The 20,500-nt window shown below is 40.1% G+C and overlaps 1 protein-coding gene across 2 annotated transcripts; it reads right to left on the bottom strand.

The window, feature by feature from the left end:
• Positions 1-561: 561 nt before the first annotated feature.
• On the bottom strand, positions 562-18,558 carry pik3cd (phosphatidylinositol-4,5-bisphosphate 3-kinase, catalytic subunit delta). Of its 2 annotated transcripts, none has more exons than XM_029506005.1 (23): positions 18,305-18,558; positions 17,272-17,469; positions 16,289-16,517; positions 15,468-15,694; positions 14,954-15,130; positions 13,593-13,748; positions 13,011-13,100; positions 11,757-11,978; positions 8,655-8,751; positions 8,110-8,240; positions 7,953-8,015; positions 7,708-7,875; positions 7,010-7,131; positions 6,779-6,922; positions 6,597-6,696; positions 6,341-6,507; positions 5,840-5,949; positions 5,549-5,627; positions 5,278-5,445; positions 3,524-3,647; positions 3,154-3,299; positions 2,937-3,069; positions 562-2,856 (listed from the first exon to the last, which is right to left on the bottom strand). In XM_029506005.1, exons 2-23 carry the CDS (start codon positions 17,410-17,412, stop codon positions 2,719-2,721), a joined length of 3,132 nt encoding a protein of 1,043 aa, XP_029361865.1. In that variant the 5' UTR covers positions 17,413-17,469; positions 18,305-18,558; the 3' UTR covers positions 562-2,718. The 2 variants fall into 2 exon arrangements, with proteins under 2 accessions (XP_029361865.1, XP_029361866.1); XM_029506006.1 differs by having other exon boundaries at positions 17,272-17,492.
• Between the last annotated feature and the right edge of the window lie 1,942 nt (positions 18,559-20,500).

Raw genomic sequence — 20,500 nt, forward strand, 5'->3', positions numbered from 1 at the left:
CTGTTATTTCAAATATGCATTGCCTTCACTTAATGAATCCCTAGACATCGTCCTGAATCATATGGATCAAGTGCCCTTGCATGAAGAGCTCCAGAGCTCGGACGTTCTCAGAAATCCAGAATTTCAGACTAGTTTTTTTTTTTTTTTTTTTTGCTATGTATAAGAGTAGCTAAATCAAGTTATTGTAGGAGCTTCATCAATTCAATCAAATTAACCACCTTATCTTTCACTTCCATGTAAAATTTTGGTATACATGCATCTCCAAAACATGTGTTCATAAAATTTATTAATTGTATTTAATATGTTTAAGAGACCTTAGACCAAGTTTTACTCTCAATAACGGCGTACAATGAAGCCCATCTCTTTATCGGTAGTACTGATTAGGATAATAAGTGTACATTGTATAAATATCCTGGCATCAGGTATATCTTCTGACATTTTGTGGCAATGCTTTTGAACAATAAAAAGAGAGCTGTGAGTTTATTAGCTCTGGTCTTTTTCCACAAAACCAATTTCTTTAACAAACAGAGGAAACAGCTTAATGAAGCATATGACTTATGGCTTGGAAATAATCAGTGACATCTGCTAATGCAAACTGTTTATTAAGTGTATGTTTCCCTCTTATCATCAAGTGAAGTAAAGGTGAAAACAGAATGCAGACAGATAAAGAACGGTACAACATCAGAACTTTGCCAATCGGACAATTTTGTTGGTTTTAGCTGCACTTACATAAAAGTATTTGTAGCACAACTCAAATAAATTACAGTCAATTTAAAAGGCAATAGAAGTATGTTCACAATCTGCAAAAATAGCCCATAAAATGAGCAGACTCACTCACTCTGGCTTAAAGCAACCGTGTTTAGCTAAGCTCATACCGAGGGAAATTGATGGCTTGCATCTTAAATCTATTCCACAGTGAATATTTCAGTAGTTTAAGGTGTTTATGCTGCATAATCTACAGCTACACTTGCTCTTCTGTAAAAGCATGGTCACCATTGTACAGAAACTCATACAAACTGTAGACATCATTTACGCAAAATGAAGTGGTCGTGAAAAGCACATATGTCATTTAACTGCTCCTTGCAGGACCGACAGCAAGATGTACAGCACATAAACACATCTTCAAATAACAGCCTTGTACAGACAAAATACTATTTTCCACAGCATAAGACATATCTGAGTATATGCATGAAATCTGTTTCATGACATGTGGCACATCAGTTCAAAAATCCAATGGAAATCGGCAAGCATAACTTAAATATCAGAAAACGCTACACATACAACCACAGTCGCACACAGACAAACACATGTACACAGTGTGTCATCCAAAACATATATTTCAGCTTTCACTTTCAAAAGGCCTGCATGAACAGTAGCTCATTTTCACAAACGCAATCATGTCTATGGCTTACACAAGTCCACAGATTGTCTTATTTGCACCATACTGAGTCATGTATTCAATAATTTCACAAAACGTCCATAATCTTTTTGCCTAGTGCCTGGGATCGTTTCTTTGTCCATTAGCTAATGGCAATCATGTCATTTCACTAAGATGTCTTGACAATACTTGGATGAGAAAATCTATACTCTCATATCTGTCTCTTGAATATGAAGCTGTAGTCAGGTTACAGTCATCTTACTTAGCATATATTTTGCTATCCTGAGTCAGTGAAAAGGTAAAACCAATCTGCCCCCAGCACCCCTAGAACTTGCTGTCATTTTGAAAAGTGCTGTAGGGCAGAATTAGCTTTTTCTCAGACGGAAAAAAGTTAGTTCTGTCCCTCTGTATTTAGCTCAAATAGGACAAACCTGGCTGTCTTGAACCCTCATCTAACTCTAGGCAAGACAGAATATTTAATAAAATGCTATTATTCCTTTACTTGAATATCAAGTTGTTGTTTAGCGGGTGTCACATTCTGGCGCACAGGGAGGTCATCCAAATAAAGGTCTCATTCAAAGTTAATTTTTCATTTTACAATAAATGGTAACTGTAACATTAACTGTCTAGAGGCTCTCTAAAGGCAATATTCTGCACTTTAATAAACCAATTTTAAATATCAATAAGTGATCCAGAAGTAAAACACATATTTAACATATTTTAGAAATAACATTCATGACTTTGTACAAATAGTTAAGAGATTAAATAAAACACAATAAAAAATAGGACATATTTGCGAAGAGACAGTTGAAATAAGAGGAAATGATACACCCATGAAGCTCTGTGAAAGACTTGAGCTGAAACTGACATCCAGTTATTTTAAGGTGACTGAAAAACGTTGTCTAAAGTCACTATTAATCATCAGTCTGCTGTTTGTCATCGATCAGATCAACTCTCAGCAGCTACTTCTGTTTCAGTGCCTCATAACACATTTGCATGAGCAAGTTTTCAAGTAGCGATTAAATAAATCAAAAACATGTTCCTCGTCCATCTTGATATGTCTCCAAGGCAATGCATCCCATTGTTTGATGGGAGAAAGATGAGTTATATGGATTTTTTTCATTGTGAAAACATCTGTGTGCTGAAATGATGCTCTGTGATTAATTGTCTTTGGATGCTTCGACGTAGTTGTTCTTAACTGCAGACAGGCCAGTCATATGTAAACATTCGCTGAGCTTTGAATAGCATCAATAAAGTATTTTGATTGTATCTGTTCCCCTTTTGTCTCCTTGGGTAAAAATCCATAATTTTTTGGCTGGTCCTCTGGTGTTCAGTGTTCTTCACGGCCTATTATCTTTGGCCAAGGAGTGCATCATCCAGTTGACCTTGGTCTTCCAGCTCTCTCTCAGAGCTTCATTAAATTTTACTTTGAAATTCTTTAGCGCCTCTTCCTCTGATTTGCCGAGAGCCAGAGAATCCTTTTGGAAACAAGAACCAAAAACATTGTTATTATCCTTATCCTTAACAGCAGCACCACCATCAATAGTATTGTTGCTACCTTTAGGTACTGGATGTCTTTGAAGGAGGTGAGCTCAGGAAGTCCTGCAGCCTTCATCATGGCGAAGAGGTTAACAAACAGAGTCCCATTCCGACACAGGATCTTATAGGCCCGCTCGCAGTACTCCCTGAACCTGCCAACATGGATGCAACAATCAGTCATCAAATGTGAAAGATATTAACGGAGTTTGAGATCAATAGACAAATTGATATTGTACCTCTCAAACTTCTCACTGTTGCTTGTCCTTCCTTGCTGGATCACATGAACAAAGTCATAAGTCAAGATGAAAGGCACACGCTCTCTGTTGATCCCTAGTTTCCGCTTGAAGTTGCCCAGAAAATGCCCAAAGTCAATGTGGAACAGCTGAAGGGCAAAGATTAAAACGTTCTGAATCAGTGACCACACTCACATTTCTTAAAAACTCACTGCCTGTTGAGTGACCGAAGTGATTTCACTCAGAAATGACTAAATCAGCACAAATCACGTCACAACCAAATACAATAAGGTTTATTTGTTAATTAAAACCACCGCAAACTCTGACGTCTTTGAACTATTTGTGTTGTAAAATAAAAAGATGTAAACCTCACCTGCCCAGTTTCCCTGATCATGATATTATCGTTATGACGATCTCCAATGCCCAAGACATAAGTAGCTACACAGTAGCCAGCACAGGACAGTGTGAACTCTTCTATTGCTTGATCAAGTTTTTCCCTGGTGACACAAACAAAAACAAAGTCAGTATCTATCATTGTCGCACAGCAGCATTCAGTCATGAGGCAGATTTTCCTAATTGCAGCCATATGAAATATTCACTGAGGCGTTCCTGTGGCCGATTAATGATTCACTGTCACGTTCTTTCGGAGTCTAGACGTCCATGGGGTTCACTGTGTTAAGCTTTAACTAATTTTCACCGCGCCGTCTCAGGAGCTGCAACATTTCAACTTAATAGCCTTTCTGCTCTGCTGTGCAGTCAGCTGGGTCTGTCTCCACAACATGACATACCTAAGGCTTATTCATTACATCGAATGAGCCTCCTTCTTCAAGGAGCTTTTAAATAAGAGAAGTCCTTCAGACTGCCTGGCACCAACGAAAAATCTATCCTCATTTAACGTTGCTAAAGCCAGAGATGCCTATGCACTTAGGATTGGTCTAAAGATGCTGCACACAATAAATAATTTGATGTGAAGAATTCAAAAGAAACACAAATATAGTTACAGAACATTTCTGAGGACAAAGAACTTTAAATTCTTCCTCAGTGGATGTAAAAATTACATTCTGGTAAAACACATTTCTTGATATTCAAGTTAATTGAGTTGCTATAGTGTATAATTTTTATAAAAGGTTTCTTCTAAGGTTTCTTCAAATGTTTCCCATGCCATGCTTTCCTCCTCTGGCTTTAGTTGTTTCGTGGTTCGTGACATCAGGCTACATAAAGCTTTTTTGACCTTATTCAACTTGACTAGGAAGAACCTTGTTTTAGCATAACGTCAGACTCCACTTATGTTTGTTGTGCTAAACAAAGACATCTACAAACAATGAAAATCCATTTATTTGTCCTTAATGGTTTGGCTCCTCAATACATTTCTGACTTGCTCACTGGATACAGCTCTTCTAGCTGTAGCCAGCATTAGATCCAGGTACTGTGGTCCTGCCTGATGACCCGAGAGCCATCACAAAACCAAACTCAAAGCTTTTCTGTTCTCCCAGGCTATTAGTTAAGTACTGTCCGTGTGGTGTACGCGTGTGTGTGCGACTGTGTGTGTGTTTATGTAATCATATGCCTGCACTGTTTCCAGTACGGTCGGTTACAGGGCAAGGGTTTCTTTACGATTGTGTTGATGTTTTATGATTGTGTTTTACTGGACTCCAATGCTGTGTTATATTGTTGTTTTTTGTTTTTAAATGTAAAGCACTTTGAGTTTACTCGTAATGAATTGTAGTGTGACATTGTAGTGTGCTCTATTTGTTTATGCCAAACAGTAATGTGTCTCATCTCATACACACGTGTCTTCTCCATAGTGCTTGTCGAGTCACGCCTGTTTTGTTGTACTGAAGAAAGTCAGTGAAAACCAAACACAGTTGACACCTCCACTATGTTTCACTTCCCTACGATGTCAAAATACTTCAGCTGCTAGTAAGAGGGTACATTTTTTCACACATCTTGCAGAAAATGGTAACCAAGTTGGAGACGCAGTTCTTTATAGGAAATCAATTCAAGTAAGCATTTAGTACTAACAGCGAATGAAACAACTTGAAAACCTGGCATCACTTCTCATCATCACTTTACAGAGCTCTTCTTTGAAACAGTAACCATTATGTCACAGTTGTTTGTCACACTCACTCGGGATTCTTAGATTTGAGCCAGTTGAGCAGGGCATCTTTGTTGAAGGCAGCAGTGGCAGCACTGTTGCTGTTGTTGCGCTGGATATTGGCGATGGTGTCAGAGTTCTTCACGACTTCAATGAGCCCCATCTTGTTCCCAGTGGACAGGCAGCCATACGGGATCATCCTGGGAATGAAATTGTTAAATTAAAGTGTGAAGTTGGTGTAAAAGATCTGCTTGTAGACAATAAAGCATCAACAACTGTGGCAAACACCTGCTCCCACCGTACCTGAGGTCAAGACCTTCTTTCTTCCATAATGTCTCCATGAGCTGGATCATCTGTAGGGTCAACATGTCTTGACGAAGATCTAAAGTTATTAAATGAAAAAAGGTCAAATTAAGAAAGATGATGACCCTTGTGCTGCTCAGCCTCTAACCAAGGTATTCTTGCATTTAGGGGACATCCCTTTCCAAACTCACTGATATTTCAGCCCTTCACTGCTTCCTTTTTACACTAAAGAAAGAGCTGCTTCAATCTGAACACTGTGTGCCCATGAATTCAGATTTTCTTGTATCTCACCATCTCCATTCTTGAAAATTATTCCCATCATGTCTCCTTGAGCCCACTGGTTCTTATACATCAGCCAGATTGGTCTCATCTTTGAGTCCATGAATCTGCACTTATCTGCACTGCAAGAGTAAACACACTCATCATGAACATGTTATCATCTTAACAGTGTTTCACACCAAGGAGGAAATTACTTGAAAAGTATTTACAATCTATAGTGCCACTTTTAGTTTACTGAAGAGATTTCAAACAGCAAAGACATGGACATGTTGTCCATTGCATACATGTTAAAATTTGATTCGATTGAGTGGACAGGTTGGAAAAGGAGACCTATAAGGTTTACAACAGGCAAAAATGATGAACTTTTGTTTAGGGTCCTCGTTGGATGTCAATTTACCACTAAGGTATTTGTAGCAACAGGAAATACTTTTGTGAAATTATATTACAAGGCAAATAATGCAATTGGCAATGGTATTGCAGCTTTTGGGGTGTCCACTGCGTGTCCTCACTAACCAGATCTCTTCGAGGATTATGCTGGGGTTGAGGGGTGATAGCAGGTCTGACAGGGCCTCCAGGTAGGACTCCTGTCTGATACACAGTTTCAGGTCCTCTGCTGTCATCTTCTGAGATCCCGACTTGACAAAATCACTCAGAGCTTTCATTTTGCCCAGAGCCTCGTTCTGTAAGGCAGAGGCTCAGATTTAGTACAAAAAAACCCATACATGCATGCACAAATACACAGCTGAGCATGAAGTCTGAGTGTATGTACCTGTTTAGCTAAGAGCTTGATGTGGTGGATGTTCCCCCTGCAGTAGGCCTCCAGAATCAAACCAAAACGCAAACTCACAGAGGCCACATGAGTCTCCGACCTACAATGGATGCAAATTCTCCCATAAAACGCAAGACAACAAATGGACATGGTTTTGTGCTTTCTGCTGGGCTGTGTCTCACCTGAGATGCCAAAACAGGAAGTGTCCTATTCTCCTGTTGGACAGAGCCCTCTCTAGCAGGAAAGTCGTAAGATCGCAGTCTAGGTAGGACTCATATTTTAAGACCTGGACCAGCTGGATTAAATACTGTAGTATTTCATCATCACTGTGGGCAAAGAAAATGCTTCATCTATGATGATGCTATTGCCATTTAAAAAACTTCTTCTGGATGTCTAAATAAATATCCACCTACCTGAGCTTCCTGAGACATCGGACAGTGAAAGAACGAACGGCTGGGTCGGGAAAACTGTAGTCTAAGAGCTCCAAGGCCTGGATGACAGGGAGGTCTGGCCAGTTCCTCAGCAAACTCACCATCTGAGGAGAAACAAATGGTTTTTTTTTTCCTCCGTAATGCAAAGTTAAATCACTGAAATGTCAGAACAGATTAAATCTCTCATTAGTAATTTAATGTACTGTATTGTATTTTTACTTCAACGTTTCCAGGAACTGATAAGGTTAGGAATAAGGTTATCAGCAACAACTTTGATGGCTGATGTGTCATACTGTTATCAAGTAAAAGTGCATTTGTTGCTTTCTCCCATGTGATAACATGCTGCCTTTTACTTTACATCACCTGGGATTAAATATCTTTGGATTTCTGACTGGCTGGTTGGATAAAATAAGAATTCTGAAATTCACTGCTGTTAATTCTCAGAAATGTAATGAGCACTTTTTGCTCTAAAATGCATAAATCAAAAAGACAAAATAAATTAATTTGCTACATTCATTCTCATATATATATATGAGCTATATCATCCGGCTGGTTGGCTGGGCATTGATAGTGGCTAATTGGTAAAAAGTTAGCAATTACCACCAACCAAGTGTTAAATGTGAAATAAATAAACTGAATTGTATTCCTGACATTTTCCAGGTGTTTCCTGTGTTGTGTACCTGAACTACGTCCTCTCGTTTGTTCCACTTGGTGATGAGGAGCAGCTTGGACAGACTTTCAGGATAATATTCACGAACATCAGCTCGGAGCTTCCACAGGAGTTCCTTCTCATCCTCGAAAAACTCAGTGTAGTTTTTGTTGTCCATGATTTCTTTTAATTTCAGGTACTAAAGACAATAAACCCAAATTAAATACCTAAAAGCAACAAACAGCTGTCTTTCCTTTTGCCTGTAGGAAGTCTCACCTCCTCCTTTGTGCCACTAAAGAAGCTGATGTGTGTGTCACCGTTCTTCTCGAGGTCGCAGATCTGAAAACATGAAAAATATTTTGACTGAATTTTAACAGAATCGAAATAATAACATTTCAGTATTTAATCACCGTAGTCTTTTGGTCGTGCATACCTTGTCAAGTGGAGGATAGTAAAGAGGATATTGTCGGATGTTGGGGAAATGAATGAGGAGCCCTGCAGCACTGTCCACGTTGGGGTTCTTTTCCACCGTTCCCATCGGGTTCAAGAGATCACTTTTGTCATCTGTGATTAAAAAAAATAAAAAAATAAGACCATAGTTGAAATGTACCATTTGGTAGATTCTTTTATCCACTTTGTATATTTCACTCCTTCACTCCTTTACATTTTCAAAGTGAAAGCGATCTCTTACAGTGAAGTTAATCACAGTGCATTTCCAAACCGCAGAGGGAGATCATATCAATTTATGCTGCAAAGTGAATGAATAAACAAAAGCCTTTCCCACATTTCAAAAAAAAAAAAAATCTTTGTGCATCAGCAAACACATAATGTCTAAAGATTTGGGGTTTTGATGCTGACACGTCTTGGGTATTTCAGCTCTCACTGTGAGTCTTAGGCTCTCTGGAGGAGGCTGTGAACATGAGAGGTGTTTTTTTTTTTTTGAAGAGGAAATGAAATAAGGGGCAAGAAGAAGAGTACCAGGAACAGATGGCCATGTGGACAACAGGAACTCCCCGGTCTTTAGCTGATCCTTGTAGTCGAACACCATGGTGTTCACCCAGGCTATGGGACAATCCTGAAAGGAAAGAGATAGAAAAAAGATTGAGTGACAGGGAGCACACGTCTCTTCACCCACCATACAGATAATTTGAAAGCAAGTTAAATCATGGAAATGGCGTTGATGTCTTTCAGACTTAATTACAAAAAATAAAGGAAAAAGATGGATGGGGGCGTTTAGTCATCGTTAGAAAATTAGAAAGCTAATTTTAAGCAATAAAGAAAGTGAGTCCTGCTCCATCACAGCAGAATAACACTCAAGCTGAACTGTCCGATGTATGGGTGGTCTGAGTGCTTTGACTATGAACTGTGACTGTGAAGATTCATTTATAATTTCTTGTCAATGTTTGCAAATTTTCTCCTGTTTGGAGTTATGTACAGATAAAAGGGTTGAGGAGGATGAAATGTTAACCACAGTCTTGCCACTGAACACACTTGCACAACCAGACACAGCAGCAAAACACACCCACTACATCGATACACACTACACACCGGAGAGGAAACAGATCTGTTTGTGCTCGCTAACAAAATCAGGTAAATAAATGTAACTCTGTTAAACTAAATAGTAGTTGAAACATCAGAAAAATCCGATTCCTGATGTCATTCTGCACTTTTCAAGCCGTTTAAAAGTCACCAGCTCATATTGGAAAAATCCAAAATGTGTAATGAAGAGTTTTTAAAAAGAAAGCATCATGAATAATTAACTCTGTCTGGTACAACTTACATGTATCATTTAATTTCGAATCAATCAAATCTTTTTTTGAGGGGGGGGGTTATACTTTTATTCAGGTCCCTGGTTGGAGTTAGACCTGGGATGCTGCAATATTAATGATATCTTAATTAGATAATTTTTTCAATTAATTCTTAATGACATAGCATCATAAGTCATCATAAGGAACTCTTGTTTTATCCTGTTTTATTATATGTCACTTGGTGACATATAACAAAATTCTTGTGTAAAGGGGCAAAAATAGAAACAAGTTCCAGGCAATGTGCAGAGCTAAAATAACTTGACCATTCAATGTATGAAAGCTGAAAGTCCCCAGTTTAAAAAAAGATAGAGATCCTCATAAACGAGAATAATGGTTAAAATAGCTTCGCTTCTGCCTATCTCTCCCTTGTCTAGCTGGAGGACTTCTCCGTCTTGTGGGCAGAGGAAGAGAGAAGTGGTTCAGAAAGCAGAAGTGGTGTAGTTACCCATAAAACTCACCTGGGCCCATGTTTGGGAGGTCTGCCCAAAAATGGATCCCAAAGTCACTGCATTGCATCAAAACACAGATATTCGGAGGCCTTAGAAAAGGGGCATTAGGTGTTTCTCACTGAAGTAATAAGTCACTAAACCGTCAGTTTGTGTGGAGAGTCCCTCCATTCACAGTGTGGCACTACAGATATAGTAAAAAAAAAGGAAAGTGACAACCTAAACTCACTCCTGCTAATTTTTTTTTATTAATGTTATTTTATTAACTTTTAAATTACGAGGTATAACTGGGGCTGCATATCAGTATATTTTTGATTATTCATTTATCTGCTTCATCTGCAGCACGGAGGCATAGTTGTTAGCACTGTTATCCCACAATAAGAAGGTTGCGGGTTTGGTTCCCGGCCTGGGGACTTTCTGCGCTGTTTGCATGTTCTCCCCCGTGCCTGCGTGGGTTTCCGCCCACTGTCCAAAGACATCAGGTTTGAGTTAACTGGTGACCCTAAATGCTCCGTCTGTCTCTGTGTGTGGGCCCTGTGATGGACCGATGAGCTGTCCAGGGTGACCCCGCCTCGCCCAGTGTAACCTGGGAATGGCTCCACCACCCCGCGACTCGGAAACGGGTAAGCGGTTGAAGGTGAAGAAGAAAGAATTGAATCTGCTAGTTATGTTTATTATAAATTAATAATTTATGTGACACTTTGACAAACTGTGAGAAATAGCCGCCATAACAAGAAAGATTTGTCAAAGGAACAAACTGTGACCTAAAAGATGGTCAATGTGAAATTATATGAACCCCAAAAAAGGAGAAAATCCCTAGGGCTGCCAACTGACAGTTTATTCATGATGAAAATAGATCAGTTCAGCACTAAATACAATTTTTGTTGCAAATGTAGCAAATTGTTGTAATATTGTAGTGTATGACATTTAAGTTAGACATCACTAACTTTCACGTCAACATATGGACCTCCATAGGTCTTGGTAATCTTGGTCAGGTTTGATTCAAATCATATTTACTTTCTTTCTGCTCTATGCTTTGCCAGTCATGTATGATGATACGCAAATTATGTACAGCTGCATAAGTTTCGCAGGCCATAATAATGTAATAAATGTTTGTCATGGATATCACAGCACCTGGTAATGATGATTCCTGTTCTCCGTTATTGTTTTTGACAAAGCGCAAAGACTTCTTCATATACAGTAAATTATTCTGGTGTCTGCAGTAGTCTGCAGAGCTAGAAAGATTATATCAATTAAGTTCATGACTAATAGTACAAATATTAGTCACAACACAAAAGTGTTCCTTTCTACGGATTGTGATTCTGTTGTTATTCTATTTTCCACAAGAAAAATTGTGCCAATTTGAAAGCAGAAGAAAGTTGAAGTAACACTCACATAAGAAAACGACTTTGCCCAGTTTTAGGCCCCAGTGCTAAACTGTCCCAGTAAAAGTTTTTTTGAGTGGAGGAGTAAATTGAAAAGAAAACAGCTCTGTGGTTTGAGTGCTGTAACTACAAACTGTGAATGTAACGATCAATTTACAATTCCTTGAAAATGTTTGCCAATTCCTTCCTCTTTGGAGTGATGTACAGATAAAAGGGCTGAAACGGATGAAATGTTAACCACAGTCGTGCCACTGAACACACTTGCACAACCAGACACAGCAGCAAAACACACCCACACAGCAATCTACATCTACACATACTACACACCGGAGAGGAAACAGATCTGTTTGTGCTTGCTAACAAGTTCACATTCACCATCCAAAGTGCTCGATGAGTTGTGCACGAGGGCCTGAAAATGCCATAAGTCACTGCCAGACTTACCGCTTTCTTGTTTTTCTTTTTGGTGCCACGGGGTTTCTTGGTTTTCTCAATGACAGCATAGAGCGCAAAGCACAGGCGGCTCATTCGGGGCAGGTCGGCCACATTTATGTCAAACTCCAGCCTTTGATCCCACAGCGGCTCAGAGCACACTGTCACCTCTGAGCTTGTCACCACCTTACAGAGCAGTTCGCTGCCATGGAACAGACCAGCCTGCACCACAAGCTGGAGGGAAAGCACACACACACAATACCGACGTCAGGTGGAAGCATGACATGTGGTTTGGAAGCTGAAGACTTTAACACATTAGGATGGGACATTGTTTGTGGAAGACAAAGAGACTTCACAAAATGATTCAGAGCTTCCTGTGTCACTCGGGCTATTAGTCACAGGCTTTACACATTCATAACAAAAGCAGGTTGAGTAGATTTTTCACACTATACAGAGTCAACCACTGATGCTGTACAACCATTAAGCTCTTGCCTTTCAGTCAAATCAGGATAGTCTGAGTCTGTATTCAAGAAATACACGAGGGGCTCTTCCCTCCCAGTGCCTGACAAGTGTGACTGATAATTATGTGACAGGACAAGTTTGACATGAGTCATGATGCGCTTCAAGGCAGCAGAGTGGCGGAAGTGCACGAACACTTAATAACCTAACTAAACAGTAACGTAGTTAGTTATGAAACTGAATCACAAACACAGACACACATTAACAGGGTTCTCTACTTTTCCTCTCATTTTTTTCTCTCCTTTAGCAAATTGGTTGGACCAGCAGAAAAAAAAAAGAATAAAACAGATACAACGGAACGGGCCTGGATATTTTTATGGGTGTTTTTGAGTAATTTACAGGGAAACGTCTACATGTTTTAAAGTAATGCTTGTCAAACTCTAGCATAGTTCAGGGCCCATTTGCAGTGGTAACTACGTGCATGCAGCGTCTTAAAAAAAAAAGAACTGCGTTGAAAGTGAGAGAAGGAAAAGCAGTATGTCTCTTTTTTTCTTAGAATCTAGGCATCAAAATGAGACGTAAAAACCAGATAGGCCCTCCCCACTTCCTGTTTTGAAGCTTTAACCAACCGCCTTGATGAATTATGGGAAACGTGTGGTCTAGACCATGTGATACCCCCCCACCTCCTATCATTTACATGTCAAGCCTGCTGTTCCTACAACTGAAATTAAGACATTGGTAAACAAGTGAATGCCAAATTTCATTGAGCAGCAAAGTGAGAGAAACCCACACAAAACCACACCAAACCTTCATTCCTTCGTCTGCATTGACTCGGTTGCCCTGCACCAGGTGAATGTAGAAAGGCTCATTGATGGACCACAGAGAGGAGGTATTTTGCTGTAGAAAGGAGCCACAGGAGATGAAAATGAAGTTTTCTGTCATTTCTTGCAGTACATTTTCATTAACTGTTGCTACAATTTCCTGTTTGGCAACATGACAAAAGATAAAGAAGAAACAACGCACACTTTCAAAATAAAGTTAAAAAAAGGGAACAAGATTTGAAAAAAAAAAAAGAAAGACTGAAAACTGTCAAAGCTAAAGATATACATTATTTAGTTTCCATTGTTAAGAGGTTTTTAAAGCTTAAAAACACACAATATAATTTGATTATTTTGCCGGGGCAGTGATATAGTGGAGTCCACTAGTGTGCCGTAAATGTAAGCAAAGTTGTCACATGTAAATTATTTACATTGTGGTGTACACCATGTTTCCAATGTGCCAAAGTCCAAAGAGGATACGTTTGGAACGGACAGAGAAAAAGAGGGAGAGAGGAAGAGTGAGAGCGCTGCTCTGTTAATGAAGGCCGACATCCGCCGGCTGACCTCTTACCTTCTTCAGGGGCAGAGGGGGAGGTCTGGACAAGGAGCGAGTCTTGTACACCTGGCTGCACATTCTGCCCTGTTCCTCCTGATACTTGCTGATGGTGGAGTGGTGCACCATGGTCAGATGCGGATTTTGGCCATTCCTCAAACACGAGAAAATGTACTAACAAGGGGGCACGCAAAGAGAGGGGACAGAACAAGAAGAAGAAAATATGTTTTTGTTTACTGGTACAGCCATCAGTCAGTTCACCCACAGATATTTCCCAGTAGTCTGATAGCACTGGTTAACTCCTGGAGGCTGTTCATTTGCTGTAGGTTAATGCAGCTGAAATCTCATTATGTGTGGATGGATTCAGTTCCTTTCTGTAGGGGCTGCTGGACAGATATGAGTCACTCCTGCAGGTAGCTGGAGTTTCAAAATCAGCAACAGAGTCTCCTGCCGCCAAAACCTTGACTCATCCCACTCCTCAAAGAGACTCAAAGATAAACAACTGCAGAAAAAAATAATAATCTGTGTCCTCTAAAAAAACAACTGCAAAAAGGGTGCACTGCTGTTGGGCTTTTTCATCTTTTGTCATTTTATTAAACAGTGAATCTGTAATTAGGCTTTTTAATGAGCCAAAAGAAAAATACTAATATGTCTGAATATATTTTCATTAATGGATCTTTCTAACAGTGTGAATGATGATTGATTGCTATTCACCTATGACAAAAAAATGTATACGGTGCTTCTCACATAATTTTTACATTTTAGCAAATAGTAAATATAAGAATCGACAGCTCAAAATTCAGGGATTTATCCGTCTCAAGCACCCATCATCCGAATGTCTATAGCACAAGAGCCTAAGTAAGGGAGACTCCTATCACATTCATGGCTAATGGAGAGTACAGGGGCAGAAACGGTTGCCTGCAGGCACGTGGGAGCCTCGATACAAAGTGGAGGACAATTTTAGCTTCACGGTAATCGCTGTTTGGCACAATCAAAACACCACGCAGCAGCATAAACACAGCTATGAGCTACAAGCTTTGTGTTGTGGGGCTGCTTCTCTGCAGCAAATCGTGGAAGCTTGTGTGGGTAGGAGGACAACTGATTTAAAGACCACAAACATGAAACTAGAGAGGAGTCGCATCCCAAGAAAAAGGTCCAAAACCCAGAAAAGAGAATTCAAGGTGGTTGTTGATTCTATCTCTTCATTTAAGTCTCTCATGTACCTTGACCAAGTTGAGCTGTTTGGCAATGAGGAAACATGAGAAACTCAAAGGTGCATTTGTGGGTTGGGGGGGATTTTTGTTGTACATGTGTTGCTGATCATATTGATCTGTAAAGGTTGGACACTTTACCAAAGAGGGCGTTTTGTGAGAACTCACTTTGAACTGGCACAAGGGATGATTCCCGTAGATGAACTCCCACGTCCCATTGCACCGTAAGGTGTAGTCTCCAGGCTCCTGACGCACCGAGCGAAAGACGGTGGCCTTCTTCTTCAGGGCATTCCTGATCAGAGCCTCTGGGAGGTCCTGAGGATCCTGCTGCAGCATAAAACTCTCCTGTGACAGCAACAAATCATGCTCAAGTTAAGTTGCAAGCTTTACAGAAAATCATTCAAACTTGAGCTTTCATGTCTGTGGACCTTCTTCCTGAGAGATATTTTGAAGGTGGTGTTTTTGGCGTGGGAGGGGGATTTCCAAAGGTGCTCACATTTACTTCACATCATCCTCCACAATTAGTCTATCTAAGCTGGAACCTCAGTTTTTCCAAAGCTGTTGTGTTCTTTGTGGGGCTCCTGACTGCCGCCCCATCATCTCATAACATCTGATTTGATTTGTTTTCAGCACTTAACTTCAAATATGAGTCATAAAAAACAACACCATCGGGTCAACTCACATCACAAGCCTCAAACTTGATGTTAATGAAAATCTTCTTGGTGTTTTTTGACTTGGCGCTCCCACACGGAAAGCAACATGGCTCCAGGTCGCATGGGAAGCTGTACTCCATCCACTGCTGCCACGACAACTGCTGACGCTCCTGAGCCTTCTCTTCGCAAAACGTGCGCATTTTAGACCGAAACTCATTCACCTCGTGGTTCTTCTGGGCCTCGAATTCATGCAGACCTGAAAATTCAGAATGAACGCATCATGAAGAAGAGCAAAAAACAAACAAAAAAAACTCAGAAATGGATCTACAGGATCTCAACTGTTTCAAATGTCAGTTCGCTAGCTCTGCTGATGGCTCAGGAAAAACAGCCGTCAATGGATTCCACCAAAAACCTGAAGTCCGCCCAAATCTTTTTTTAATTCGTTCAAACAGAGCTGTTGTGCTTGTTTCTCTGCGTCATTTGCTGATTGGAAACTATTCCCCCAACCAATCAGATGCTCATAGGTAGGACTAAGAAGGGGCAGTGTGCCCGAACTATCAAAAATGATAGCCAACAAAAATTTAATAGTTGGTATGAGTTGATTTATAGGAGTGCAAATACTTAGACCAATGACTTAGGTCGCCACCAACGCAGCTTCCCATTTCATGGCTGGATCCCAAAGTCAGACCGAAAACGCCATTTCACAATTGCATTCATCATTTCATCAATAACTGTTTTGCTGAGAAAAAATGCGCGTGACAAAACTGCCATCTCAACAGGAAGCTTCTTCTTAATCCCTGACATGAACCCAAACAGCAGGTCAGCTCTAACAGACAGACGGGTCGGTCACCTTTGCCGATCAGCAGGCTGATTTGGGCGTTGGTGAGTTTCTCCACTCGGTCCCCCTCCCTCGCCACCAGCCTCAGGACGCACATGAAGGGTCGCACATCGCTGATACGCCTCGATTCCTCCTCCAGCTCCTCCCTCTCTGCTGTCTGGTTGATGCAGGTAAAGACGTAGGCATCAGAATCCCCCAGCGCATTGAAGAGGGCCTCACTTCTGGCATTCTTCCAAACCATCTGAAACAACAGACCCAGGCTGTGAGAGAGGCTGAGAGCAGCCTCAATGGTGTGAAGTGTGTCCTCTGTGTGTCCTCTGTGTGGAGAAGATTTAAGCTTGAGGGGCCATTTAAACAAATCCTTTATGGAAACAGGCCTTCAAAACGCCTTAAATGATATATCTGCCAGTTCTCAAAAACAATTATAACATATTTACCATATTAACTAATATATTGATAAGTTCTATTAACATTAACTACTATTCCTTGTGAATTATTCAGACTGGGAAGATATTTAATCTCTTCATCATTTTAACAGCTTCCAAGAGTATCATTACTTAACACAGTTGAATCAAACAGGCTGAAGTGGCAGAAATGTTGGCATAGAAACTGGCACATTCACATTTAACAGTAGATCTTGAGCAGAGAGCTGGCCGTGTGCGAGGAGAGACGCCGCAACTCCTCAAAACATTGCATCAAAATTTCAGGACGAGTTAAAAGCACAAGCAGTCATTGTTCAGAATGTGCAGTGTTTTAATTAGTTTAATGCCTAAAGGAAAAATTAAGTCAGCCAATTTTTTAAAAAGCGTATTGAGTAAACATAGGCCTAAGTAACAACTGCATTTTGAGACTGTTGTCATCAGAGCCGCAGTGCTGTGCTGCAGGCAATCAATTCCAATCTGTTAGGAACTCAGTGCTGTATTATAACAACTATTATAATAAAAAAACTGAAAAAACAGTTATTGCTGAATACACAGGGATGGGAAAGAACATACTCTTTTGATATTTTTGATGGTGTCGTTTCGAGACACAGGAAAATTGAGTAAGATCCCGGTCGGCAGCAGGAAGTCCATCATGATCTCCTGGACGCCGTCCTTCTCCCAGTCCTCCTGCATCCCATACTTCCCCGGGGACATGGTGGCGGCCTCTCATTTACCGTCAGCTCCTCTGCTGCTCCCCGGAACACCAGCCGGCTGGCCACACAGGGGAAACACTGCTGGGTTAATACGTCCTATATTAACATGTGATAGCTTTCATATGCCACACGCTGGGGATGGTGGGACACCGTGTTCCCTGCTTGTTCCCAAAACCTTCACATTTCTATCTTTACATCTGCAGAAGGACAAATGTGACGTGAAGGAATGGCATGACTGACTGCTCCATCTCCTCCGTGCTCTGCCAGTGGAGGTCTATTCGATCAATACATGTTTAAGAATATATCATTAAAATGAAAACAGCGGGTTGTAACTGGAGAAGGTGGTTGACATGTTTTTGTTTTTTTTTTTTTTGGAGCGTGCACTTGAAAGCCTCCTACATTCAGTTCATTCACCTCCACCTTGTTCTGTCATTTAGGAGTACAACCATTTGTCAGGGGTCAACTGAGGTGAAGGCACAATACAAGGAACCTCCTCTGAGCAGAAGTACAGCTTCTACAGAACTACGGTACAGACGATTCAAATGCTCTTCTCAGTATGTATGTAAACGTAATCCTAGACTATTGATTTTGGTAACAGGAAACATGTGCTTGGTGAGCTGCATTTTCTGAATCTTTAGGGCAGGTTGACTGGAAGCTCTTTATATGAAATGCATTTCAGTGAATTTGGGACTCCCCGCTGTGTGGATCTTTAAATCAAAAATGTTCATAAAATGAAAACAGATAAAAAAAAATTTTGAAATTAGCACTGGAACATAGAAGCTGGGGGTTCATAGACATATTCAGTCGGTTATTAAAAAAAAATAATAATAAAAAAAAGTGACAAGTGTCACTTGCTGAAAAAACTTGCTGAAATAAGATGAAGCTCTGCCAACCTGTTAGCGCAGACACTCGGCCGGCCGTCTAAAAGGCGCTCATCTCCTCATGGCTCTTCTCACAGCGACGGAGGCTGAAACATCACGGAGACATGTGGATGTTGGACACTGTAGATCCAGCTGAGGCGGACGGAGCGGTTCCCTGCAGCGGTCAGAGCGCCGTCATGTAGCCGGTGATGCTGCTGCGCTGACGGACTCGGACTGAGCGGCTGCGCGCTGCCTCTCCAGCCCCCTGCGGGCCAAGGGACCGTCCTCCAAAAGCTCACCCTGACGGAAGGAAAAGGAAATGGCTTTCTCTCCCTCTTCAGCTCTCGACTTCCATCAGTCCATATCGACTGTGCAATGCGATTTTTAGTATGATCGTGGTAATGGTATGGTAATTATATATATATTATATATATATAGTTTTTATTTTTAAATTTATATATATATATAAATTTTTAAAGATATAATATAGACGTATCATTCCATGGAACAATTAGTGTTTAGACTACTCAAATCAGCTCTTTTCTCTCATTTCATGTGTATGCAGGATACTGTAATGTGATCTGATTGCAACCAGAAATTAAGATATTGTGGTGACTGGAGGCTTCTGTCACACTGACTGATGGTTTGAAGAGCAAAGACTTATGGGAGTTTGAGCCAGCCCTGAACTGGATGTTGGTATATTACAGCTGTTTTCATGTTTTGCTATGGCTGAAAGAAGCAGCTGTCTGTTGTTATTGTGCGTTCATTTGTGAATAGCAACAGAGACTAATGTGTTGATTAATGAGCCTCAGTGGCCAAGCCTTGTAATCAGGTACTGTGCTCCATGAAGTGTAAAACAATTAGGAACTCCACCTTCCATTAATTCTCCCAGCCAATACTATAACACCTGTTATGTTCATGTGATATCACATCTTGTCCTGTATGGCTGCGTCTCATAGTGATCATTCAATCACTCTTTAGCCGTGTTATCAGTTTATATATGTCCAACATCAGCCTCCACCCATTAAAGTGCCATTATAAAATGGTTTAAACCGTTTATTACATGTTTATATCATGCTTATCAACGCTAAGTGGGCAGGTTGGCAGTTAAAGGGTCAATTGTAAAGAGTCATTTAGCTGCTTAGTAGCTGTAGAGGAAAATTAAGTGTTATCAATAATTTCAGTCATTTTGAATTCAAAAATGTCAACTAGCCTCGCCTCTGTCAGGCTTGATTTTTTTTTTTTTTTGCCTTATATGACAGCAAACAAAACTTCTTTTCAAAATGATCAGATCCTTTTCTGGAGGAAATATTATAAGCTTCAATGTATGGATAAATCTAATGTTAGAACTGAAAAAAAAATGTGCTTGAAGTATCAGACTTCAATACAGACAACTGCCCCTAGTTTATTATATTCAAAAAGCAAATAAAATATTTTGTATATAATAGCTGACTATAAAATGGAGCGGTGTGTACAACACATTCCAAAAGAGAAATGTAAAGTGGCAACAGAAAGAAAAGTTTCCATAGAGTAAATTTACTGTATTTGGACAATTAATCAGATAAGACGTAACTTAATTACCTCACCGTGGGCTGCAGAAAACTAAAACTAACATTGGACAGACAATCATTTGATTTGGAAAAAAAATATTATTCAATAGTGATAGTCAAGACCATTAAATCTCCTTTGTGTATCATGTTTTAGGATGGTTTCATCAGTTTGTCAGCAAAAAAATGATAGAATAACATTTAGAAATAAATTGCAGACAATAATTCGCATGCAAAGAGCCCCCTAGAGTCACTACTTTCACCTTTGGCTTTCCTTCCAAAGCAGTTTCACAAGTCTAACACGGTGTGACCAAAAATAGAAGTGTCTCCTAGTTCGTATAATTCTTGTAAACCAGACAGCACTGAAATACATTCCCAGTCCAGTGTCACTCAAGAAAGTGGAGCCCCTGTAATATGGCAGTTTGCTTTTATATAAATGCAATTTCAAACTTTTGTCTATTTCTATTCAAGAATATGGAAGCTATTTTAAATCACAAACACTTTAGGTAACAAAAGGTTTACAAATCCCTGAATTCAGCTGTGAAGAGATAAACATAAAAAAAAACCAAAAAAAACAAATGAAATACAGGCATTTGGGTAAAAATTGAAAAGGGCAATAGATACTTTGCAAAATGCAAAGTGAGTTAAAGACAACGCCGTTCACTCAACATTACAAATTAAA

The sequence above is a fragment of the Echeneis naucrates genome, chromosome 7, assembly GCF_900963305.1.
Source record: "Echeneis naucrates chromosome 7, fEcheNa1.1, whole genome shotgun sequence".
In the NCBI taxonomy this organism is placed as follows: Eukaryota; Metazoa; Chordata; class Actinopteri; order Carangiformes; family Echeneidae; genus Echeneis; species Echeneis naucrates.